The sequence below is a fragment of the Pongo abelii genome, chromosome 21, assembly GCF_028885655.2.
Source record: "Pongo abelii isolate AG06213 chromosome 21, NHGRI_mPonAbe1-v2.0_pri, whole genome shotgun sequence".
Lineage (NCBI taxonomy): Eukaryota > Metazoa > Chordata > Mammalia > Primates > Hominidae > Pongo > Pongo abelii.
The window spans coordinates 34,150,253-34,172,783 of NC_072006.2; the positions used below are offsets into that span (position 1 = coordinate 34,150,253).

Genomic DNA, 22,531 nt, shown 5'->3' on the forward strand with positions numbered 1-22,531 from the left:
CGATGTGCTCATGGCGCCCAGCAGGGTGTGCTGTGTGGGGGCAGGGGGAGGTGGCTCCAGACCCTGAGCCTGAGCCCAAGAGGGCAGTGGTGCCTCAGGCCCACGCAGCTCTCTGCTTCCCTGCACATCAGAGACGATCGCTGCCCACGTGGCTTTTTCCTGTGCGAGTGTTGTGACCCCTGCACTGGAGGAAGACGGTGTGAACCCTCCCACTGCCCCCCTTAGAGAAACCACCCAGTATAAAGAAAACAGGCCGCTTGCTGTGTTTTCATGCTTTAATTCAGAGTTGTCTGCTGCAGGTACAACTCTGTCTGAACAAAAGGACAAAGGAGACAAGAGTCAAGATCCCTCCCCGCCTCCCCACTTCCCACATCCCCTGAATTCTTCGTGAAGGGGATGGCCTAATATGGGAATGCACTGTGACCCGTTTGCATTGTCCCCTAGGTCAGAGAGGGGGTTGTGAGTTCTCTGGGCAGAGGCCCCTGGGTAGGCCTTGGCCCCAGAACCTTGCAGTTTGTCCCACCCCTCCCCAAAGTGCTGTAAGATACGCCTGCGCTTGTGGCAATTGGGAAGGGTGTGTCAGTGAAAAGCTAAGTGATCCCCTTGGGAGAAATCTACAATAAACTCCACTCAAGCCCAGCTCTCTGTGCAGAGCCCAGGCCCCAGCGTCCGATTCCTGCCTGAGCCTGGACTGGCCGGGCAGTAGGGCCACTCTGGCCCGAGCCCTAGAACTCAGGAGAAGCCACTTCTGGCCGCTAGGCTCCAGAAGGTGGTTCCTGGGGACACTGTTCCTCAGGACCTCATCAGCTCTGGCCAGACGCTGGGGAATGGGGAGGCCCCAACGGTTTCTGTTTCAGAGGCTGAGGGCAGGAGGAAAAGGTCGCAGCCCAACGGGAGGAGGTATTAGGCAGGAAGGAAAAGGGTCGCTGTGGAGGGTGAGCTCTCTCAGGGGGACGCCCCGCCCCATCTTTGCCCTCTCAACCCCATCTGTACCCTGCCTCTTCAGGGCATGGCACCTGAGCAGCAGCTGCCGCACCTCCACCACCTGGAGCTGCACAGGCAGCCTGCACCTTTGCATAGATGCGTGATCTGAGCACACACACACGCACTCCAGAGCTGGGCCAGGGCCACTGGCCACCACAGTCCCAGGGCCTGTCCCAGGGCTGAGTGGGGAGCTGCTCCCTCCACTGACAAGAAGAAAAGCCCATCGAAGGCCCCAGGAGAACCCCCGAAAGAGAGGACCCTCAACACTGTGGGCCAGGGCCCTCATGACCCACACTGGTGGTCTCAGGCCAGAACAGGAGTAGAGGGCTGCTGCTGGCTACACTCACCTCCTCCACAGGCCTCAGGCCCAACCACAGCCCACTCCTCCACAGGTGGCTTCTCTAGCAGCAGAGAGAGAGTAGACTGTGGCCCCAGCCATCACATCCACCAAAACACAAGACACAATAGGAAGGCCACAGACGCAAGACACAGACAGGAGCAGAGGGGCTTGAAGCTTGACTAAATTCCAGTGGTGAAAAATAGAGAGATTTTATGTTGTCAAATATAGTTCATACATTTCTTTTCTCGGCAAAGCTTTGACTATGTCTAAGGAGACTACGCAGCTCTATGAGTGCACGGCACAGGAGGCTGGGTCCGCGGCCAGTCCCGGCTTGGCTTTGGATTGGTTTTTTCCACTGCCCCCTCCATGGCATGGCCACAGTGTCCTGCGGGGGCAGCCCCAGCCAGGACTCAGGCATCTGGGTTTGGTTTGGCTGGGCTGGGGCATATTCCACAAAGGTTGGCTGGTCTGAGGCCCTGACCAAGGCCGGGGGAGCTTTGGAGGCACCAAGCGTGTGGCAGAGGAGGCTCCTGCCCCGAGGGCTGGGCCAGCCGCCCCCTCCCAGTGCATGCAGGTGCCCCGCCTCGCGTGGAGGGCACCAAGCAAAAGGGCAGAGCCCATGAGTTAGGCAATGGCTGTTGGAGCATTGGGGTGAGGGCAAACAACCTTGGCAGAGAACCAGAGTGGCCCTTAGGCCAGAGGGGCGAGTAAGACACAGGGTCCCTCCAACCCCCCAGAGGTGGGGCCTAGCCTCTGAAGAGTGGGTGGGACAACCAGATGGGTGTAACCCCTGTGGGGGAAGAGGAGTGAGTTTACTTGGTAAAATAATAATGGTAATAAGAATGTCAGCAGCGTGGCTGGGGGACTCAGTATGGTCCCGGGAAAAGAGTTGGGGCAGTGAACTTCCCAGGCCAACTGGCCTTGGGCTGGGAGTAGGGAGGCTGCAGGGCACCTGCCTGCTCTGCCATGCCCCTGCCTGGGAAACCTATCCCAGGACACCCTGCTTTGGCCTGGATGAACATCGTGGCTTCAGTACGCGCCATCCTGCGATTCATCCTGCCAGAATCCCCCACCCTCCTCCAGAGGAAAGAGAGGTTTAAGGTTTAGGAACCTTTATCTCAGACAGCAAGCAGCCACCTCACTGGAGACCCTTGGATGGCTGAGAACCAACCCCAAAGTGAACATAGTGCAAAGCAGAAGTTGGGCCCGAGGGCCCCAGAGAAACTCGGGGCAAGTTTCTGGGGGCAGTCATGGCCTCTGGCTTTTTCAGTAAGCTGTGGGTTCCTGAGTCCAGCCCTGCCTCCCAGCCTGCAGATGAGATGGCCTCACCTTGGAAGGCTGGGGGAGCCCCCTTGGGCTTCTGCCCCTGCCTCCTCTTCTTGTGCTGGTGGATTCTCCAGCTGGGAGCTGGGACACAGGCAGGCCCTCCTACCCCAGCACTGAGCTTGCCGGGCTTAGCTACCTCACAGGAATAATGACTGACACACCCAGAAGTGCCAAGAGGAAAGGGATGACGGGAAGGCCTGGGATGAACAGACAGACACAGAACCCACACTGCCCTCCGCCACCTTGCGCCCAGCCCTGTCTCTCCTCCAGCCTGTGGCCTTGACTGAGCTCCTGAGTCCCAAGGTGGGGAGCAGTCTGGGGAGGCTGGAATGCCGGCCGGCCCAGTGGTTCTGGCCTCTGCTCTGAGCCCTGGGTCAGTGATCTGCCCTTCAGGCCATGGCTGCCTCCATTTGAGGAGAGAGCGCTGGCCCAGGAGCCTGGGCTGCGGGCAAGGTGGCTTGGAAGAGACGCCATGGAGTGAGCAGGGCACTGGACAGGATGGTGCAGGGCAGGGGCCTGTGGGCAACTCAAGCCCGGCTTCCCCAGATGAAGACAGCCAGAGACTTCCTGAGCAGGGCTGGTCCTGTCTGAAGGGCCAGGGGGACAGAGATGCTGGGTTGGCCCTCGCTCCCTCCCCTCCCTGCAATTTGTCCAGCTGGTGTGCCTCCTGCCTTGGGTCCCCCTTCCCTGCTCTCCATCGAAGCTTTGGGATGCCTTTCTCCAACCCCTGCTCCTGCCACAAGACTGTTTTAACATCTTGAAAAAAAGAAACAGTTCCACACCCAAAACTAAATAAATAAGATGATGCCCATGGGAGAAGGGAGGGGGGAACAGCATCCCTACAATCAGTGGTCAGGCCGCAGGCGCCGCTGCCGGAATGGGCCCCCTCAGAGCTGGGAGCCGCCGCCCGCCGGGCTGGGACTCAGCGAGCGGCAGCTGATCCTGCGGATGGAGTGCAAGGCCACAGTGCAGCAGCCCCGCAGCAGGGAGCTGATGTTGTAGATGGGCTGGCCCTGGCGCCGCTGGGAGCGGCAAAGCCAGGCCACTGTGGGCACGGCCGGCACCACCACAGCCAGCAGATCCACGATGTAGTGGCGGCTCCAGTAGCTCTTGGGCTCCTTCTCAGCCACGGCAGCCTCCTCCTCCTCCTCCATGGGGCACACCACGCTCACCGACTGGCCAGGGTTGGGGTTGGCACCAGGCCGCTGTGGGGTGGGTCCGCGGGTGATGGGCTCTGGGGCCTCTAGCTCATCACCCACTGTCACCACCACTGCTGAGTTGGGGTCTCTGGGCCCTGGAGGGTGGGCATCCAGCTCTGGGCACCTGTCCCCTGACTCAGGGTCTGTCCCACAGACCTGGGCCTGGGTCACTTTCTCCAGGATGGTGTCAAGGTCAGGCTGGTACTGCACGAAGTCTGTCTGGATGGCACGCTCCTGCATGCAGCTGGCCTGCACACCAGCCTCCATGCCACACAGCAGCTTCTCATAGGTGTTGCTGGCGGGGAAGCGGGGGCCCAGGCCGAAGGAGCTGTGCAGCGAGGTCTCCTCGGTGCCACAGTCCACCCCTGATGACAGCAGGCTGCTGGCCTCCAGCGCGTCCGTCCGGCTCAGTGTGTCATCGGCTGCCGCAAAGCCACTGTCTGCCCCATCCTCAGCAGAGCCGCTGGAGGGATCACCCGGCTGGCGGTCACCACAGACAGCCGGGTCACTCAGCTTGGTGTAGGTGGAGCTGCGGGTGAGGGAGCGGGCAGGGGACCCACCGGCTGACTCCCCAGTGCCATCCTCCTTGGCCATGCCATTCTGGGCCACCTCCATGCTGTGCAGCAGCGTCTCCAGCTTCTTGTTCTGGATGTTGATGTCCACGAAGTACTTCTGCAGCCCCTTGTCCTTGTCAATCAGGTTGTTCTTGACAGTGTCGATGACCTGCTTGAGCTGCTTGATCTCCTTTCGGGCCTCCTTCAGGGCCAGCTGGGCCTCCACGCGGTGGCACTCCTCCTCAATCCAGTCCTCCTGCATGCGTGACAGCTGCGTCTTCAGGTCATCAATCTCTGTGTCCCTGCGAGCCAAGGAGACACACACACGCTCATTGCCTGACTGCCTGGTCCGTCACCGCCAAGGAGAGGCAGGGAGAGGACAACGTTGCCAAGGATGAAGGGCCCTGTGCTGCTGTGGCTCAGAACCCAAAACAGAAGGACAAACTCAACACCGTTTTATTATAGTGGGGAGTAAGAGTGGCTGGGGAGAGGGGCTGAGGGGTGAAGACAGGAGAAGCCTCTGCCTGGAGAGAGAAGAAAGGTTGGGAGGAGACACCACCGCATTCCCTCCCCCACCCCCCCACCCCCAGAATGCAGACGACTCTCAACATTCAAATCCATCATCTAGAGAAGAGACTAGACAACAAAGATCCTTATAAGTTTTATAGCTACTGCTATAAAAACCTAATAAAATCTTAATGTGAAACAACAAAAACTAGGCAGAAAATCTCTGCTCTATAGAAAGTGATGTAGCCTCCCACTACCTACTAAAGCAGGTTGCAGAAAGTTTCAGTGGAGGAATATTTGGCCAGAGACCCCTGGGGAGAGAAATGACAGCTTTCAATGTTGGGGGAGGCTGATGATTTTACATCATCCCTCACGCAGAGCGATGAGAAGTGGTGGGTGGAATGGGGAGAGTGATAAGAACAGGGTGGCTCTCATCTATCCATGCTAGAAGCTTCCTCTTTGTATCTTTGTATCTCCTTGTATCTTGTATCTTAAAGAGGAAAGGCTGAAAAGATCAACGAGAAAGGCACAGAGTTACTCCTGAGCAACAGGGGCAAGCACCAGGTTGAACAAGATAGTCAGCAGACTCTTGTCCAGAAATGCTCAGGCTTTTCAAATTCCCGAGTCACAGATGAATCCAGGGGTGCAAGGGGAGGGAGGTAAGTTAGAAAAATATGCCATCAGGTCTAGAAGTAAAACCAGAATGAGACAGAATGGCGACTCATTAACACTAGTGAGGAAGAAGGAAAATCATCCAGGAGATGTCAAACCCTGTCCCGGGCATTCTCGCTCACTTCCTAGTGGCAGCCCACATGAGCCCCCTCAGCCTAAACCCTACATTCCCATCCGTAAAATCTACAAATGCTGTGCCTGTCACTCTGGGGTTTATCAGCCCAGCAGAATGACCATCCCAGATCAAGCACCATATACTTTTCAAAGCCAGATCAGAATTTTCCTTCAGGAAATGGGCCCAGGAATCTCATTCCACAATATGCTGGAGGGACTGGGGGCTGAGGGGATGCAGCGGCCATAAAGGTCAGCAATGGTATCACCTAGAAGGGGCCCATCCACCCATCAGGACACAGCTGGAGCTGCTTAGAGTGCCAATAACAGACAAGGCAACAGGTACTGAGGGGCGGGAGATACTTGGCCTTCACCCTTCCTGCCTCCAGGTGGGAGGCCCACTCTAGGTAACCCTTTTGGCCTCTTACCCTGCTCCTCACTCACACCTCACCCTGGGAGAAAGAGTGAGTTTGAAAGAAGGAACTGGGCATGATCTGCTCAGCCAGTCTCTGCCTCTCTCTCCTTGGGGCCCAGCCAAACCCCAGGGAGCCATGGCTTCGAGCCCTGTCCACGCCTCAGTGGGCATCACACTTGAAGTGCGTCTTGAAGGGTAAGTTTGCCCAGGGAGCAAGATAGAGGGCAGGGCATCTCAAGTAGTGGGGACACAGATACGAAAGCACAGAGGTGCAAAAGCACATGGTGTCTTTGAGGAACAGAAGGTGGGCCACTGCAGGAAGCACAGGCATGAAACTCGATATGGAGAGAGTGTGGGGAGAGTGACAATATTTCATGTAAAGACCTGCAATAGGTTCCTGTGGGAGTAACAGGCAGACAGTGACCAGGGAGTCAAGGTGTTAGCACACCCACACCAGGGCATCCTGCCCAAACCACACAGGGCAGATGGTCTGCTCTAAGCCATGGGGCTGGCCCTAGAAATGAAGCTGGGAGATGGGCCATCTGCTCCCTGAGGCATTAGTGCAAAAGGCCACGCAGATCCTGGGCATCATTGGGAAGATGAGGGAAAATAAAAATAGAAATCCTCCCTCTGCAGACAATGAAGCTCGCTGAATGCTACCCGTAACCGCCTGCAGTTTAAAACCACAACAAATCCAAACCGGATTGGCTGCTTGGCAGAGCTGTGGTCAAGAACGATGTGGTCATGCACACAGCATGATCCCATTTATATGAAATGTCCAGAATAGACAAATCCATAGAGACAGAAAAATTAGTGGTTACCAGGGACTAGGGTGGTTGGAGAGAAATTGGGGGTGATTGCTAATGGGAATGGAGTTTATTTTGAAGTGATAGAAATATTTATGAAATTAGATAGTGGTAATGGTTGCAAAATTCTGTGACTATACTAACAATCATCTAATTGTACACTTTTGATAGGTGAATTATATGGTATGTAAGTTACATTGCAATAAAGCTGCTGTATTTAAAAAAAAAAAAGAAAGGAAAAAAGGAGCGATCATCGTGCCTGCTCTGAGCTCCAGCCCCACATAGCACCTTGGCCAGCTCACAATAGGCTGCACGTTTGCATAGACACAGTCCAGAGAAGGATAGTTAAGACAATGGGAGATCAACGCCCTGAAGTGTAGATCACAAAGATGAAGCCACTGGGCTGGAGGGTAGAAGCTGCGAGGGTTGGGATTAAGCACTTGAGAATGAGCTCAGACGGCCTGCGGGGGCTCCTGGGAGACACCTGGGCTGGGGAGGAGCTCAGCAAAAGGCTTCTCATGATCATCCTCCACAGCAGGAAGTAGATGGCTTCTGGGGCCTGAAGTCGAGGTTGGCCACAAGCCCTCTGGTGACTCACTCAGGAGGAAGCGAGGAAGGATAAAGAGTTGTTTCTCCCCCAAAAGAGACAAGTAAGTCAGAAAGAAGCCCTGTGCTCCAACTCCTGGAAGACAGGAGCCAGAGGAAAAGAAGTAGCCAAAGGGGCTGCCAGGCTGAAGCTGGGAGAGGATAGCACAGGCGGGAGGCCCCACAGGACAGGACCTCATGGGAAACTGCCCCCGCCTGGCCCCCAACAGCCTCATAGAGCAGTCAAGGTGAGTAGCTGCTGGGGATGAGGGTCTGCAAGTGGGCTCAAACAAGGCTTTGCTAGGAAGGAGAGAGCAGATGGATGCTGGGAGACCCCCAGCCACTTCTCCTTCCAAGAGGCACCCCAGAGCCCTGGTTTCCCCAAGTGTGGAGCTTGTGGGGTGCCCCCAGGGCTGCTCGTGGCCACCCGCTCACCGGTCCTGGAGCCGGTCCTGCGTGTCCTTCAGCCGGGCTTTCAGGTGCCGGATGCACACCTCCTTCTGCTGCAGGGGGGTCAGGTACTGCTCCGGGGTCGGGGGCTTGATGCCATGGTTGTCACTGCACAGCGTGTATTTCATGGAGCGCCTGCAAGGGGACGCCCATCATCAGGGAGGGAGGAAGAGGTCAGGCAAGGCACAGGTGCTTTACCTCTGGGGAGCAAGGGGACACCAGCCTCACCATCCCTGGCTACCAGATGCTCCAAGCCAGGCCTCCCACACAAGGCAGGAGAACCCTCAGCCTTCTGGAAGGTGGGTTTTAGTAGAGTTCCTCTAAGCGAAGACCGCCGTGTCAGGATGCGGGCTTCAGGGCTCCTCTAGTTAGGGCTGGGTGGGGAGATATATCCCAGAACACAGGTGTATACCTGGAACCAGGCCAAGCGCTTGACCAATGCCATCAATCCTTATAGCAGCCCTGAAGTAGGGACTGTCTTCATCTTTTAGAGGGGCCGCTGGCCTCAGAGAGGTTAGCTCTTGCCCTGAGCCCCTCAGACAATCCTGGTAGTGTGCCCCAGAACCCAGGTACCTCGTCTTCCAACCCAGAGAATGAGTTTTGAAGGCTGGAAACTGAGGTGTAAGTGGCAGATTCTGGGTCTGCATGGCAGACAAGGATTCACCCCCACAGAGGAGGATACATCTCCCACGTGGAGGCAGAAGCTCTCCTCTCTAGAGCTGAGACCCCTCACAGCCTGGGGACAGGGAGGGCAGACATGCACAGGCACAGCTGTCTCCAAACACGCCCTGGCACTCTCACTCCTCACCCCCACTGCATACACGTGGGTGTGCACTACATGCACGCACACTTCCTGGGATGTCAATTCCCAGTCCATTTGCACCTGTATGCCCACATACATGGAGACACACTTGTGCCTCGCAGGTACTCACACATACTAGGGCACCAGCCCAGGCACATGTTCACGCTTTCACCTCCGGGGGCACATGGGAGCACACACGTGAACACCTGCCGGCTCTGGGCAGGGACCTGTCCACTGCAGTACTCTGGGGTGGCAGCAGGCTGGAAGTGCACTGCTCCCAGCACAGGGCGGCACTGACATGGTGCCCTACCAAGGCAAAGGAGAAGGAATTTCCACCCAGAGGGCAGTCAGGTGCCAGTGGGGGAGGGAGGGCCAGGCTTTCAGGGGGAAGGAGAATGCCCCAATTCCACAACAGACTATGGCCCAGCCAGCTCTACTCTCAGTGTCCTGGCTGCTGGTTGTTTTGCTCATAAAGAAACCTTGGATCTTGGCTTAAAACCTGGGCATGTATCTCGCGACTAGAGACTCAGGCCTTGTTGCCATCCAACTCTGCTCCTTGAGGGGAGAGTGACTGGCAGGTCTAGGGAGGGGCAATGCCCCTTTATGAACCTGGAAAAGGCAGGCCCTGGTGAGGCCCATTTGCTGAAGCAGCCAAGTTGGAGGCAATTTTAAAAGTTCCATGGAAGCTGTATAGTGTTTACCGAGGAAAAAGTACCTGTAAGTTGTAAACTGTCAAAGAGAAAGTGGTGATAGAAGTGGAATGAGAAGTGGTTTTCTTCTATGTACTCACCTCACGGCCCCTAGGTCAACTCAAGCCAAGTCACGCAGGTCTCCTCTCTGCTTGGCAAGGGGCGGAGGAGTCACCCCTTGGCAAGGGGTGGTAGGAGTGGGGGAACCAATGTTAGCTTAACTAGTAAGGATTGAGGATTAGAGAGGAAGTAACTATTTTACATTCTTTTCATTTTGCTTTCATGAGTATTTTTCCCTGATATAAAATTTAACACGTATACATTTTTAGTCACTAGCTCTTTGTTAAAAAAAAAAAAATATATATATATATATATATACACACACCAAAATTAGAAAAAAAAATACGTTATGATGCATGTTTCTCAGCTATTCCTGCCTTGGAAAGCCTGGCTATTTGCAGAGGGGACCTAACTGTGGCCCCACTGCTCACCCAGGGGCAGCAACCCTTGTTGTGGGGAAGAAGACCCTTCACTGGGAGCAATTCTCAGCCCTGGGGTTGGGATCACCTCCATGGGCTGCAGTTACAAGATGTGTTACAAAATCTGTTACTAATAGAAAAGATTAAAGTTGCCAATTATATAGTTTTCAAAATGTAAATTAATGCTTTACTCCTATGTCCCCCAGCCTCTGGGGTGGTGTTACAGCCAGGATGCTGGGGCATGGGTCCTGCACATGGGTGTTACCCATCATGTGTGTCACGATGGAAATCTAAGAGCTGCTGTTTCGGTGGCTCTGGACATCGCTTCTCACAAATGACGTCCTCTCCACTGAGTCCTCCCAGGAGGTGATCCATCCATGGGAGCCACAGGCCAGGAATCTCCTGGCCTTAAGTCAGATCAAAGCTCTGACAACAGGAGGTATCAGTTATTGGCCAACTAGGATGCACAGGCGGTGTGTAGATATCAAGTCACTGAAGCTTCCGAGTTATTAGCTCCACTTTAAAGAAAGGAAATGGAGGCTCAAGACAGGAAGAGACCAAATCCAGAGCCTATGTTCGTTCCCCACATGCCCCAACCTCCCACTTGTATTTCAATGCTGGGGAAGCAGGACAAGGCCTACCACGACAGCTCTTGCTTCCTGGTCTTCAAGGACCCACAGCTCCCCTACACCTGCTTCTCCAACATGATCCTCCTTTGTGAGTCCGAGTTCACCTCACCCAAGACTACAACTTGGCACATGCTGCATTCGTAACATTTCGCCTTCCAAGCCAATTCCACCTCTGCCACTCTCAAAGGGCTGCCCTGAGAAGTGCATGATGGTAGACACTGCAGGCTGCTTCCCAATACTCATCTTGCTTTCTTCCTAGTGGAACCCCCATTTTGTCTGGGGTGGTGCTGTTCTGGGGAAGACACTAACTGGCCCTGCAGCTAGAGTTATTCACATAACCCAGTTCTGGCCAGCAAGAACTGGCAGGATTTGGGGGCAAGGTGTCCCTCTCAGAAAAACAACCTCTGAGGAGGGCTTTGGTCCTTTCCACCTGTTCCTTCCTGGAGGGCAGGCCTGATGTCTGGAGGTACAGAAGCCACTTGTGATGACAAAGACAAAAGCTGTACACCAAGGATGGTGGAGCAGCAAGAGAAGACACGGGGTCCCTGACGCTTCAGGGAGCTGCTGACCCCTGGAGCCTTGTTCTGCAAGTATCACCCCAGTTTGTTTAAGCCACTGTATTTTTTTATGTACAGCTGTATATTATCATATCCATCTTACAGACAGGAACTGAGGCTCAGAAAGGAGATATGATCTGCTCAAGGTCACACAGCCAGCGGCTATGCTGGTGTCGGGGGTGGTTAGAACACGACCCTGCTCCCTTACCTCTCCCACCCCAGGACAACCTGTTCCCAGCCAGCAGGGCCAGGCCCAGAGAGGAGAGGCCAATTACCTTGGCGTGGGACTGCTGTCACTGCCCTTGTAGGAGCCGGAATTGCTGCTGCTGCTGAGCGAAGAGGTGCCATAGGCATCCCGCACGCTCACAGGTGGAGAGGTGCGCCTGGAGGCAGGAAGAAGAGGCAGGTGCTCGTTCTGGCTGGCGGGCAGCTGCGGACACTGGGCGAACACTGCCAGGCCGCTGCGGCCCAAAGTGCCCCCGCTTTGGGGTCACCACAGGGGAGAGAAGCAGGGAGAGAGAGATGCACAGACAGGGGTGACAGAACAGACAGTGCAAATCAAGATGGAAAACCAGAAGAAGGCTGGTCCTCCTGGCCCCCCAGGGACAAGAATGGGGGCCGGCAGGGCTGCGGGGCAAGGGTGGGGCCTCATATGCTCTTATCAAGGTCCTCAACTTCTGGGGTTCCCCAAACCCAGGAGAGGAGATCCCTGCATAGACTGAGAAAGAGGTGGAGAAGAACGGGGCAGACAGGGGTGGGGACAGGAGGAGGACCCTCGGGGGTAAAAATCAAGGGACACCAAGTGAGTCTGAGTGGATGACTGCACAATTCCCCTCCAGTCATTGTGAAAATCAAACAATATTGATGAGGCTACTGCTGGTAGGAATCCAGTGGTTTACGCCTTCCGAGAACTCTCACATCCACTGTGTCATTTGAGCCATTAAATAGTTCCAGGAGGAGGCAGATGTTAGCAAGCCCATTTTAAAGATGGGAATGGGAAATGATTTGCTCAAAGACACACTGCAAGTTGGTGGCAGGTGGAGAGAAGCCCGTGCGCCCTCCTCCCGCCCTCTGAAGCCTAGGCTGTGAGCGAGGGGGAGACTCACCTGCGGGATCCGGCAGAGGTCCGTCTACTTCCCGGCAGGGACATGGCCATGAGGCTGCGGGTCCGAGTAAGGGGTGGGATGGGCGGTATCCCGGGGGCTGAGGAGAGAGGGCGGGTTGGGGGGCCCACAGAAAGGGCCGGGCCAGGCCACGTCATCCTCTCGCTGGGGCCGCTGCCCGGCATGGCTTCTCTTCTCACCCTTCGGCAGGACACCCCAGGAGTGAGGGCCTGGCAGGCCACGGCTGCCTCCACCAGTGAATTGAATGGGGCTGGTGCACAGGTTCCCACCACCCAACTTAAAACCACAACGGTCAGGAGTGGCTAAAAATAATCAGTCCAACCCTGTGTTCTCCGGATGAGTGAATGTGCCCCAGACAGAGTGAAGGCCGTGCCCAAGGTCACAGAGGCTTCAGGAGCAGGGCCTCCTGACTGCCAGCACCGAGTCTTCTACTCTACGAGCCAGGCCTGCTTCTTCCCCAGGACCCTGATACTCAGACCCACACACCCCCTTGCTGTTCAGTCCTCCCTCTCTGGTAGGGGCTGCAGGCTGTAGGACTCCTGGAGCAGGACCAGGAACCCCAAATTAGGATGGGCTGGTCTCGCCGACCATCACCTTCCCAGTTGGCGCGTGGTTCGGGGCTTCCCGTCTACAGGGGAGACAAGACAGACCAACACACCAGCACATGTGTAGAAAGACATATGGATACATACCAACACAAGAAGGTACCATGTCCCTGCCATTCCAAGACATGCCACACGTGTCTCCACGAACGTGCTCAGGCAGCCAACCCATGACCCCATGATGCAGGACATGCAGCCAGGCCCTCCCAAACCCATGCAGCATACAGGCATGTCCACACCCACCCATGCAATGCGCATGCTGGTTTTGGCATCTACCAGGAATGTAGGGGCACAGACTTAAAGCAGATGAGCACTGGGGTGGATGGGAGCAGAGGCCCTCCGCTGGGGGTGTCCCAGTGGGTGGACCCAGGAAGAAGCATTCATGCCTAGAGAGACCCATCACTGGGCCTCTTGCTAAGTGGGCAGGTAGATTCAAGCCCCTGGTTCCTGTCCCCGAGTCCTTAGGCTTCTTTCCTGGGTAGAGGCTTGGGCTCCAAGGGCAGCCTTTCCAGGGTTTAAGGAGGGGAGAGGCCCCATGCTGGGCTGGATTTTGGCTATTGTGAGGAGGGCTATACTGGGCATTAGCCCAAAGTTACTGGAGTCTGGGGCAGAGTGGGGAACCTGGGCTCTTTGCAGCCAATGTGCTGGTCCTGTGCCAGCTCCAGAGACCTCAGTCCCCTCCTTCCACACTAACAGCAGGGACTGAGGACAGCAGCCTGGGTTACAGGAGACTTGGCTGAGGATGTCATGCCCGGACCTCTCCCCATGCTGGAGGGAAGCATTCACCGAGCCCCACTCCACACCAGACCTCGTGCCAACCACGCTACGTACATTATGCCATTGACTCCTCTCAACAACCCTATGAGGAAGTGCTGTGATTAGTCCCCTTTTACAGATGAGGAATCGAGCCACCGAGAGGGAAGGGACTTGGCCAAGTCACATCCCAGGTGTGTGGCAGAGCCAATATCAAAACCAGGTCAACATCAGATGCTGAGGGGCTGGATCTCAAACCCCAGAGTCTCTGGCCCGGGGACCACCCCCTTCCCACGTCAGGGCCTCCCCAGAGCCTGGTCATCCCAGCCAGCGGCGGGGCTGCCTCCTGAGTGGACAAAGGCACTACTCAGATGGCCTGTTTCCTGGCGGGGACATAGAACACGGCCTGTTCCCCTGGAGGGTCTGGACACAGCCAGCATTGTCTGCCTGGAGGTGTCGGGTGCTGGGCTGCAGGACCTGCCAACACCACACCTGTCACCTGAGCTGCTTGCCCCAGCTTGGCAATGCTTCCCACTCCATGCCCCAGTCACCCAGGCAGGGCCTCCTGGAACTGTAGGGCTGGCCCCTAGAGCAGGAACCATAGAGGAGGGGCTATTTGGGGGTGAGAGGACATCAGTGCTCCTCCATGCTTGTGAGGATGGCCATAAATGGCTCACTGCCTCCTGAGCACAGGAGGATCTTGACCAGGAACAGCTTAGGGTGCAGAGGTCTTGAAGCAGCAATCCTTCAAGACCGGCTTTGTTACTGCATTTGGGCCCAAGGTCACACAGCTGCAGATGTGACATGCTCTGGCTTCCGGCCCAGGTCAGCCTGGCTTCACCAACAACTTTCCCACCATCACCCCTGCCCTTCTGGCTTTTGGGAGGATGCAAAAAGGAGGCTGAGCCTTCAGGAGGACTTTCCAGCAGAGGCAGGACTCAGATCTGAGAATGGGCTCTTCCAAGCCAGTGTGAGTGAGTGTTCTAAGGAGCCAGGAAAGTCCAGGCAGAGTACTAGGCCCAGTCCTGGGAGGCAGGCAAAATGCCTGGTTTGTCTTGGAGCTGCGTGTGGCCTTGCTACAATGAGGGCCTTGTCCCAGCTGTCCCTGCCACTATCTTGCTTGGCAACACCACACCTGCCTCCTCTTGAGTTCCCTCTTCCTTCCTCCCTGGCCTGGGGGAGGGAAGGGGGTGGCATTTGTACCTGGGTACAGCTAACAGTCTCCTGGGAACCCAGAGCCAGCTATTCATCAGGGACAAAGGTGGAAGAGGCATTTCCCCTGCTGGGATGGGACCTTGCAGGCAGGGTCCCTCGTGGGAGGGCAGAAGCCACCCAGGCCCAAAGGGAGCCACCTCTCAGGATCCTACTCAGAAAACTCAGTGTGCACCCTGTGCTCTCTCAGGTCCTCCCTCCCTTCTAGGCCCTAGCAAGGAGGCAGGTTGCCATGGTGTTTGTCACTATGCCACCTGCTTAGCCTGGAGTCCCGCAGGCCTCTCCCTAGGTGGCCACAGGCTGCCACTTGGAAAGGAAGGTAGAAAGAAAACCCTTAACTGTGGGAAGCTGGGCTGATAGTCTCTCATCACTTTAACCCCAGAGTAAACCCAGCCCCTGCCCTCACTGAACTTCCCTCCACTTCCCCATCTTGTCCACACCATAGCAACCCTGCTGCATCCACTCCTTTGACTGCTCCCTCAAATGCTCAACACTTCCTAACCCCCCCAACAATGGGGGTCCAGGGAGCACGAGACTAATGACTGCAGAAGTCGATATGAACTGATCTGGGCTCAAATGCCAGCTCTGTCACCCTTCAGCTGCATGCCTTGGGCAAGTCACCCACTTCTCTGAGCCTCAGTGCCCATATCTGCAACTGGTGCTGTAATGAATGCACCTCATATGGTTACCGTGAGAATAACATAAAATAATGTGAGTACGGGGCTTGGGTCAGTGCCTATCACACAATAAACACTAAAACATGGGAGCAGCCAGTATTTTGGAAGTAACATGAAGTGAGCTTCAAAACAGAAACACATTCAAGGCATAATAGTGTCTTCAGGAGGATCCAGGAATGCTTCTCTACACAAGAAATTTGCACTGGGTCTTGAGGGATGAATAGGAGTTCACCAGGTGGCAGCAGCAAATGGGAGGGAACGAGAAGGCTGGACACAGGCAGTGAGTGACGGCTGGCTGCTTGGAAACTAGGGAGCCTGTTGAGGGCAGAAGTACAGTGGGAGTGAGGCTACAGAAGGAGGAGGGCAGGCCACACAGAGCCACTTAAGCCAGGATCTTGTCCTGTGGGCAACAGGAAGCCATACACGTGCTTTATAGGAAAGGGGCACAATCATATTTGCATTTTAGAAAGTTCCTGATAGGGAGCCTGTGTGGAGAGGGAGGGATACCAGATACCAGTTAGGAGGTTACCAACCAGGGGAGAAATTAGGAGGGCCTGGGCCAGGGTCATGGCAGCAACAATGGAGAAGAGGGCCTGGATCCTGTTCAAAATTCCTTGGAAGTCCCAGATTAGGTAAAAATCAGAGCAAAGCTCTTGATGTGGGTGTTTAAGGCCCTCCCATCTACACCCTTTCCAATTGGCGCTCTGATACATCCAGGAGACCTCAGCTAGTCACTCCCAAATCTGCGTCTCTACATGGGCTGTTTGTCCCGTCTGCAGCATCTTCCCTGCCTGTCCTCAAGCATACACTGCACTCTTTCTTTAGGCCCCACCCACAGCCTTTCCACCAGTGACTTCTCCTGTCACTTACTGTCTTGACCACTTAGCATGCTATGCCTTGGACTAAAACTCAGGCAACACCATCCCCTGGGAAATTTCATAAAAACAAACACAATCAACACACAACTGTTGGTAATACAATGGTTTAAACCAGCACATTGAATAGACCAAAGAGTCAGATTAGATGGTCTCTAAGGTGCTCTGGATCTAACATTCTGTAATTCTAGAGCTGTCAATGAAATTATGGGCTTCTAATTGATGCTTCCTTCTCCTTCATTACTAGGACTTTTGGGTCTCAGTTTCCACATATGTAAAATTAGGAAGCTCCATTCTTCAAAGAGACATGATAGCATTTTAATCAACAGTCATGGGGGAAAAACCAGGTGCTTGGGTTAATCTAATATTCCAACTAAGCAAAAGTCCCTGTACGTACTATAATTTATCTTCTTTCAAAGAATTAGCCATTGATACAAGAAGAAAGCTATCCTAAAATCCGAGGGAACAGAACAATCTGTGTCTGATGACTCAAACCACTGACAGCTGTGGAAAGCAGCGCATTGCAATCAACAGAGCAGAACTTGGGAGGGATCCTGTCTTTGCCAAGGCAACACTAGAACGCAGAACATTCCACCCATCAGACAGCAGAGTGCCTGGTGCTCCTAGAATGCTAATGCAGAGAGGTGGGAATAGAAGACAGGCCTGGGAGTGTTCCAGCAGCCGCACTCTAGATCTCAAAAGATTAGCACTACCAGGGCTATTCAAAGCTGAGGAGTTCAGTAAACCCCGCACTGGCTATGGCCTCATCAGCCACTATGCGCCTCTGCTCCTCCTTTGTCAACGAAACCTAGGATCTTCCTTCCAGGACTTGCTGGCATTTCTCCAGCTTGCTTCCTGTTTCCCACACAAGCCACCCTCAAAGCTGGGACCACGGATGAGGTGCCATCCGACTTCTTCTCACTGTGGCAACCCCAACACAGCGGCAAGGCAGACCCACAACTTGGCCAAATGCTGTGAGGAGGTTCCCCAGGCAACCAGCATAGGTTGAGGGCTGAGGCAGCTGCTACACAGGACGTGTCTCCAGAGATTAGACTCAGATTCCAGAGCTGAAGGGCATCAAGCCTAGGTCTTCAAACCACCCAGGAGGACCTGCCTCTGCATCTACTGGGAGGGGTGGCTTGGGCCTCCTTCCCCATTTCACCTGAAGAGGCTCCTCTCGTATGTGTTTTACACATGGAAGGTATGAAGTAAGACTACTTTTTAAAAAGGATTTTTCAGGTTAAAAATCTATGGACTACTTATTTTCCACAATGAGATATTGCTTCACATTCACTAGGATGGCTAGCATAAAAAAGATGGACAATAACAAGCGTTGTCAAGGATGTGGAGAAGTTGGAACTCTCATGCATTGCTGGTGGGGATGTAAAATGATGCTGCTGCTATGGAAAACAGTTTGGTGTTCCTCGAAAAGTTAAACATAGAATTGCCATATGAACCAGCAATTCCACTGCTAGGTATATACCCCAAAGAACGGAAAATAGATGTTCAAATAAAAACTTGTTTAAGAATGTTCACAGTAGCACTATTCTCAATAGCTAAGAGGTGGAAACAACCCAAATGTCCATCAATAGAAGAATGGATAAACAAAATGTGATACGTCTATGCAATGGAATATTTAGCTATAAAAGGAATGAAGTATTACTGATCCATATTACAACATAGATGAACCTTGACAACATTATGCTAAATGAAAGAAGCCAGATACGAAAGGCCGCATATTGCGTGATTCCATTTATATGAAATGTCCAGCACAGGCAAATGCATACAGACAGAAAACACACTAGAAGGGAAGAAGGAACAGGGAATGACTGGTAATGGGAATGGAGTTTCTTTTTTGGGAAGATAAAAAACGTTTTAGAAGTAGATAGTGGTGATGGTTACATAAGTTTGTGAGTATCCTAAAATCCCTCATTTGTACATTTTAAAAATTTAATTTTTTTTTTTTGAGACAGAGTCTCGCTGTGTCGCCCAGGCTAGAGTGCAGTGGCACGATCTCAGCTCACTGCAACCTCCGCCTCCCGGGTTCAAGTGATTCTCATGACTCACCCTATCAAGTAGCTGGGATTACAGGCATGCACCACCACACCTGGCTAATTTTTGTATATTTTAGTAGAGATGTGGTTTCTCCATGTTGGCCAGGTTGGTCTTGAACCCCTGGCCTCAAGCAATCCACCCACCTTGGCCTCCCTGCTCCCAAAGTGCTGGGATTACAGGTGTGAGCCACTGCATCTGGCCATTAAAAGGATAAATTTTGTGGAATGTAAATTATATCTCAATAAAAAACAAATTTTTAAAAATACACGTAATATATATTAAATTTTTTTTAGAGCCAGGGTCTCACTCTGTCACCTAGGCTGGAGTGCAGTGGCAAAATCATAGCTTACTGCAGCCTCAAACTCCTGAGCTCATGCGATCCTCCTGCCTCAGCCTCTCCAGTAGCCACCTCAGCTGGCTAATCTATTTTTTTATTTTTTTTAAAGGTGGGGTCTCACTATGTTGCTCTTGGTGGTCTCAATCTCCTGGCCTCAAGCCATCCACCAGTGTCACCTCCTGAGTTGCTGGGATTACAGGTGTGAGCCACTATTCCCCTGACTCCATTATATATATACACACACACATGCACACACATGTGTGTGTGCATGTGTGTGTGTATTTAAATGAACCGTTGTATTAATAAAAAGACAGGCATGGTCCAGAAAGGGGTAGGGACTCTCCCAGAATGGCTCAGCAAGTTGCAGCAGAAGGGGAGCAAGAGCCAGTGCTCCCCCGCTACCTGACTTCAGGTAGCTGGGCCCAGGATGCTTCCCTAGAGCTCCTGACTCTGGGTCAGCCTGGAGCAGACCGGTAGCTGAGGCTGCCTCTAAAGCTCTTGCATATTCACAACTTCGTTGAATCCCCACACAAGTTCCCCACAGAGGGAGGCCAGGTAGAGACTAGTCCATCTGATCTATGGGAAACCTGAAGCCCCAGAGGTTACAAGAGTCACCAAGGGCTGGACCCTGGATTTCCAGGTCATGGGCACCTGCATTTCTACTGCATCATGAAGGTCTCATAATACAGTAGACCTGGGACACTTATCATTCTGCTGCATAAAAGAAAAAACCTACTTTTCCATGAGACTCTAAGACACCACAATGGAGATGAGCAGGTATATACCTGCATTTTGGGCTGGTCATGCTTCCATAAAAGCAGGACATCACAGACATAAGAGGTAAGCATACTACAGAAAGGTGTTTAAAAAGAAATTCTTGGCCAGACAAGGTGGCTCACACCTGTAATCCCAGCACTTTGGGAGGCCGAGGTGGGCGGATCACCTGAGGTCAGGATTTCAAGACCAGCCTGGCCAACATGGCAAAAACCTGTCTCTATTAAAAATAGAAAAATTAGCTGGACGAGGTGGTGAGTGCCTGTAATCTCAGTTACTCGGGATGCTGAGGCAGGAGAATATCTTGAGCCTGGGAGGCGGAGGTTGTAGTCAGCCAAGATCACGACATTGCACTCCAGCCTGGGCGACAGAGTGGAGACTCTATCTCAAACAACAACAAAAAAAGAAATTCCTCATGTGCCTTCTCCCTAACTAGTGACTTTCCCTGTTCCTCTAAGAATCAGCCTCACAGGCAAAGGAGAAGCCCTTTCCATGAGGAGCACTGCTCTTTCCTCTTCCAACAACTGCTGCATCCCACCCAGCAGCCCAGCTACTGTGCAAGCCCACCACTGAGAGACCCTCAGCTCCTCTGAGCTATATCAGATCGTCCATCTTGGTGACCTTGGGTCTTTGACCTCTGTTCATCTCAGCTGTCTCATGCATTCACTCAGGAAGACACCACCTTCCTGGCCCTGCCTGTCTCTTTGGGATCCAACCGAGGTAATGAATGGAGGGATGGGGGCAGTTCTTGGGAAATTAGAGGACTAAACATTTCTTGCTATCACTATTACCTGTCGAAGGAGATCTCTCTTTTTCCCTTCTTCAGAAATAATTCTTGCTTTATCACCTCAGCGGACATCAGCAGGCCCAGACGTGAGTGACTCTGAAATGACTGGCAAACTCTGCTAGGCCAACTGACCTGGGCTGGCTTTCCAGGGCAATGTCTGGCAGGCCTCCTGTCTGGGTAGGGAGTAGTAGGGGGAACATTGGTTCCCATGCTTCCACCATCCCAGCTGCTTCACGGCTGCCCCTCTGCAGACACCCATGGAGAAATGTGAGGAACGGAGGGGCAGTGGTGCCAGCCCCAGCTTGGTGGCTGCCTGGCAAGTGGCTCCTGGCAGATGGAGGCCCTTCAGCAACCTTGGCCACAGCATATGCTTCCCTGGGCTTCCTGACTGATAGAGCTGTCAAGCCTCAGTCCGGCTTCTCTCCCCTCCCCCTTCTCCCAAGCTTCCAGCTCTAAAGCATCACAGGATGAGGAAAATGGTAAGACTTCCATCCCTATAAATTCTCATTTTTTCCAGATTTCTGCCTTGATTCTTCGGATCCTGGATGTAAGATTAGGTAAATGCCTAATCCCCTGGCATTTACCCCAAGTACCAACAGGCACTAACACACTCTCAGAATCAGAATGGAAAGGATCTGGAGTAGACCTCACCACAACCTATCATTCTATAGAGAAAGAAACTGAAACCCAGAAAAAGCATGTTAGTTGCCTGAGGCTACCCAGAAAGTCAGGGACAGAGCCTGGGCTTGGGGCTAGACTCCTGAATCTATCAGTGAAGCTTCTGTACCACAACCCTTGCCCTCACCAGGGCAAAAATTAAGAAAAAAAAGAACAAAGGGTACCTTTTCAAGTAAAGAAATCTTGGAAGGAAGGTCTAGGGGTATGACAGGAGAAGTCCTGACCATTTTAAGGCAGCTCATAAATGACATGCAATAAAATATGCATTGAAACAGAGGCCCAGGGAAGAAGGGAATATCCATGCTGACCACAAATACATGGTGGCAATAATGACATTGAGATTCAATTCCAAGCTTCTTGGCCACTGATGCCAAAAGGGAAAGTATGCTCAGTCTTATTGTTCTCATGGTTATGGGCGGGCAGGAAGAAAATTGGTTCTTTGGGAGAAATAAAGATCTCCCTAAAAGGAATGTTAAAAGGAACATTTTTGCATGGGGTTGGCTGCAGGGCAAGATGATGGTCCACTGGGAGTCTGCAAAGTGGGTCCCAAGGAAAGATGGTGCCCTCAGAGCTCCCCAGAGTTGCCCTGTGTGTGCTGTGCTTTGCTCACGTGAGACTGAAGAACACATGGAACACACAGACCAAAGGACTAAAGGGATGTGGAGACATCATCTGCTCTGCCTACGACGACAGCCCCTTTCCACAGACAAAGCCCCCACCCAACCTGAGATCAGAGAGCTTCCTGTTCCTGGTAATACAAAACAAGAAACCACATAAAATCACTTCATGCTGTCTCTTGCACTTGCATTCTCTCCCTGTCACTCATGCACACACACACTCTCTCTCTCCTGGCATTTCATGACAATCGAGTCCCAACTGCCACATTTTCTAGACAGAAAAGTGAAGACTTGCCAAAGGCCACAATGGAGCCATAGAAGCAGGGCCAGCTCATTCTAATCCCACCAACAGTTCCAGGCATGCCGCTCCTGTTGGAAGCCAAGGTTCATCTATCTTCCTGCAGCTCCCAGAGGCTCAACAGGGAGACACGGAGCCCAGCACACCCAACCGTGCCTTTTTTAGCCCAGGGGCCCATCTCACAGCAGCTCCTTCATCTCTCCTCCCAGCTCCCTTCTCCCTCTCCAGCTGCAGCTGCCCTGCTGTCCTCAGCAGCTGATCCCTGTCCACCTGATTCCCAGTGGTACTTCCCATGCCATGCTGAATTCTTTCACCTTCAATAAGATCCAGGTCCTCAACAATGCCCAATGTGGCTCGCACTTGCTGGAAGAGGGTGGATGATTAATAAATGCCTCTCCTAATAAGTTTTCCTTCTCTAGAGAAGCTGCCCTACCTCTTAATTTAGCCAGAGTAAGCATTCTAAAATGTTTTAAAAGGGAGATTCTACAAACAACTATGTCCTATTTTAAAGGCCCTTTATCTTTTTTTTTTTTTTTTTTTTTTTTTTTTGAGATGGAGTCTCGCTCTGTTGCCCAGGCTGGAGTGCAGTGGCGCAATCTCAGCTCACTGCAACCTCTGCCTCCCAGGTTGAAACAAT

At 53.2% G+C, this 22,531-nt stretch overlaps 1 protein-coding gene and 1 long non-coding RNA gene across 15 annotated transcripts in view; one reads left to right on the forward strand and one right to left on the reverse strand.

The window, feature by feature from the left end:
* Nucleotides 1–261: 261 nt before the first annotated feature.
* SNPH (syntaphilin) overlaps nucleotides 262–22,531 on the reverse strand; it is a 41,745-nt gene continuing 19,475 nt past the window's right edge. For 2 of the 12 annotated variants that reach the window (XM_063720755.1, XM_063720757.1), the window contains exons 3-6: nucleotides 12,212–12,857; nucleotides 11,381–11,488; nucleotides 7,935–8,084; nucleotides 262–4,705 (exon numbers count right to left, since the gene is read on the reverse strand). In XM_063720755.1, the coding sequence (XP_063576825.1) occupies nucleotides 3,538–4,705; nucleotides 7,935–8,084; nucleotides 11,381–11,488; nucleotides 12,212–12,393 (1,608 nt within the window). In that variant the 5' untranslated portion in view covers nucleotides 12,394–12,857 and the 3' untranslated portion in view covers nucleotides 262–3,537. Of the gene's footprint in view, nucleotides 4,706–7,934; nucleotides 8,085–11,380; nucleotides 11,588–12,211; nucleotides 12,858–13,662; nucleotides 13,691–22,531 lie in introns of all 12 variants that reach the window. The other 10 variants (XM_054541709.2, XM_063720754.1, XM_063720759.1 and 7 more) reach the window with 9 other exon arrangements.
* On the forward strand, nucleotides 16,671–22,316 carry LOC129052107 (uncharacterized). Of its 3 annotated transcripts, none has more exons than XR_008516890.2 (3): nucleotides 16,671–17,549; nucleotides 19,973–20,234; nucleotides 20,341–22,316. It is a non-coding gene; the product is annotated as an uncharacterized LOC129052107 (long non-coding RNA). The 3 variants fall into 3 exon arrangements; XR_008516891.2 differs by having other exon boundaries at nucleotides 20,367–22,316; XR_008516887.2 differs by having other exon boundaries at nucleotides 20,819–22,316.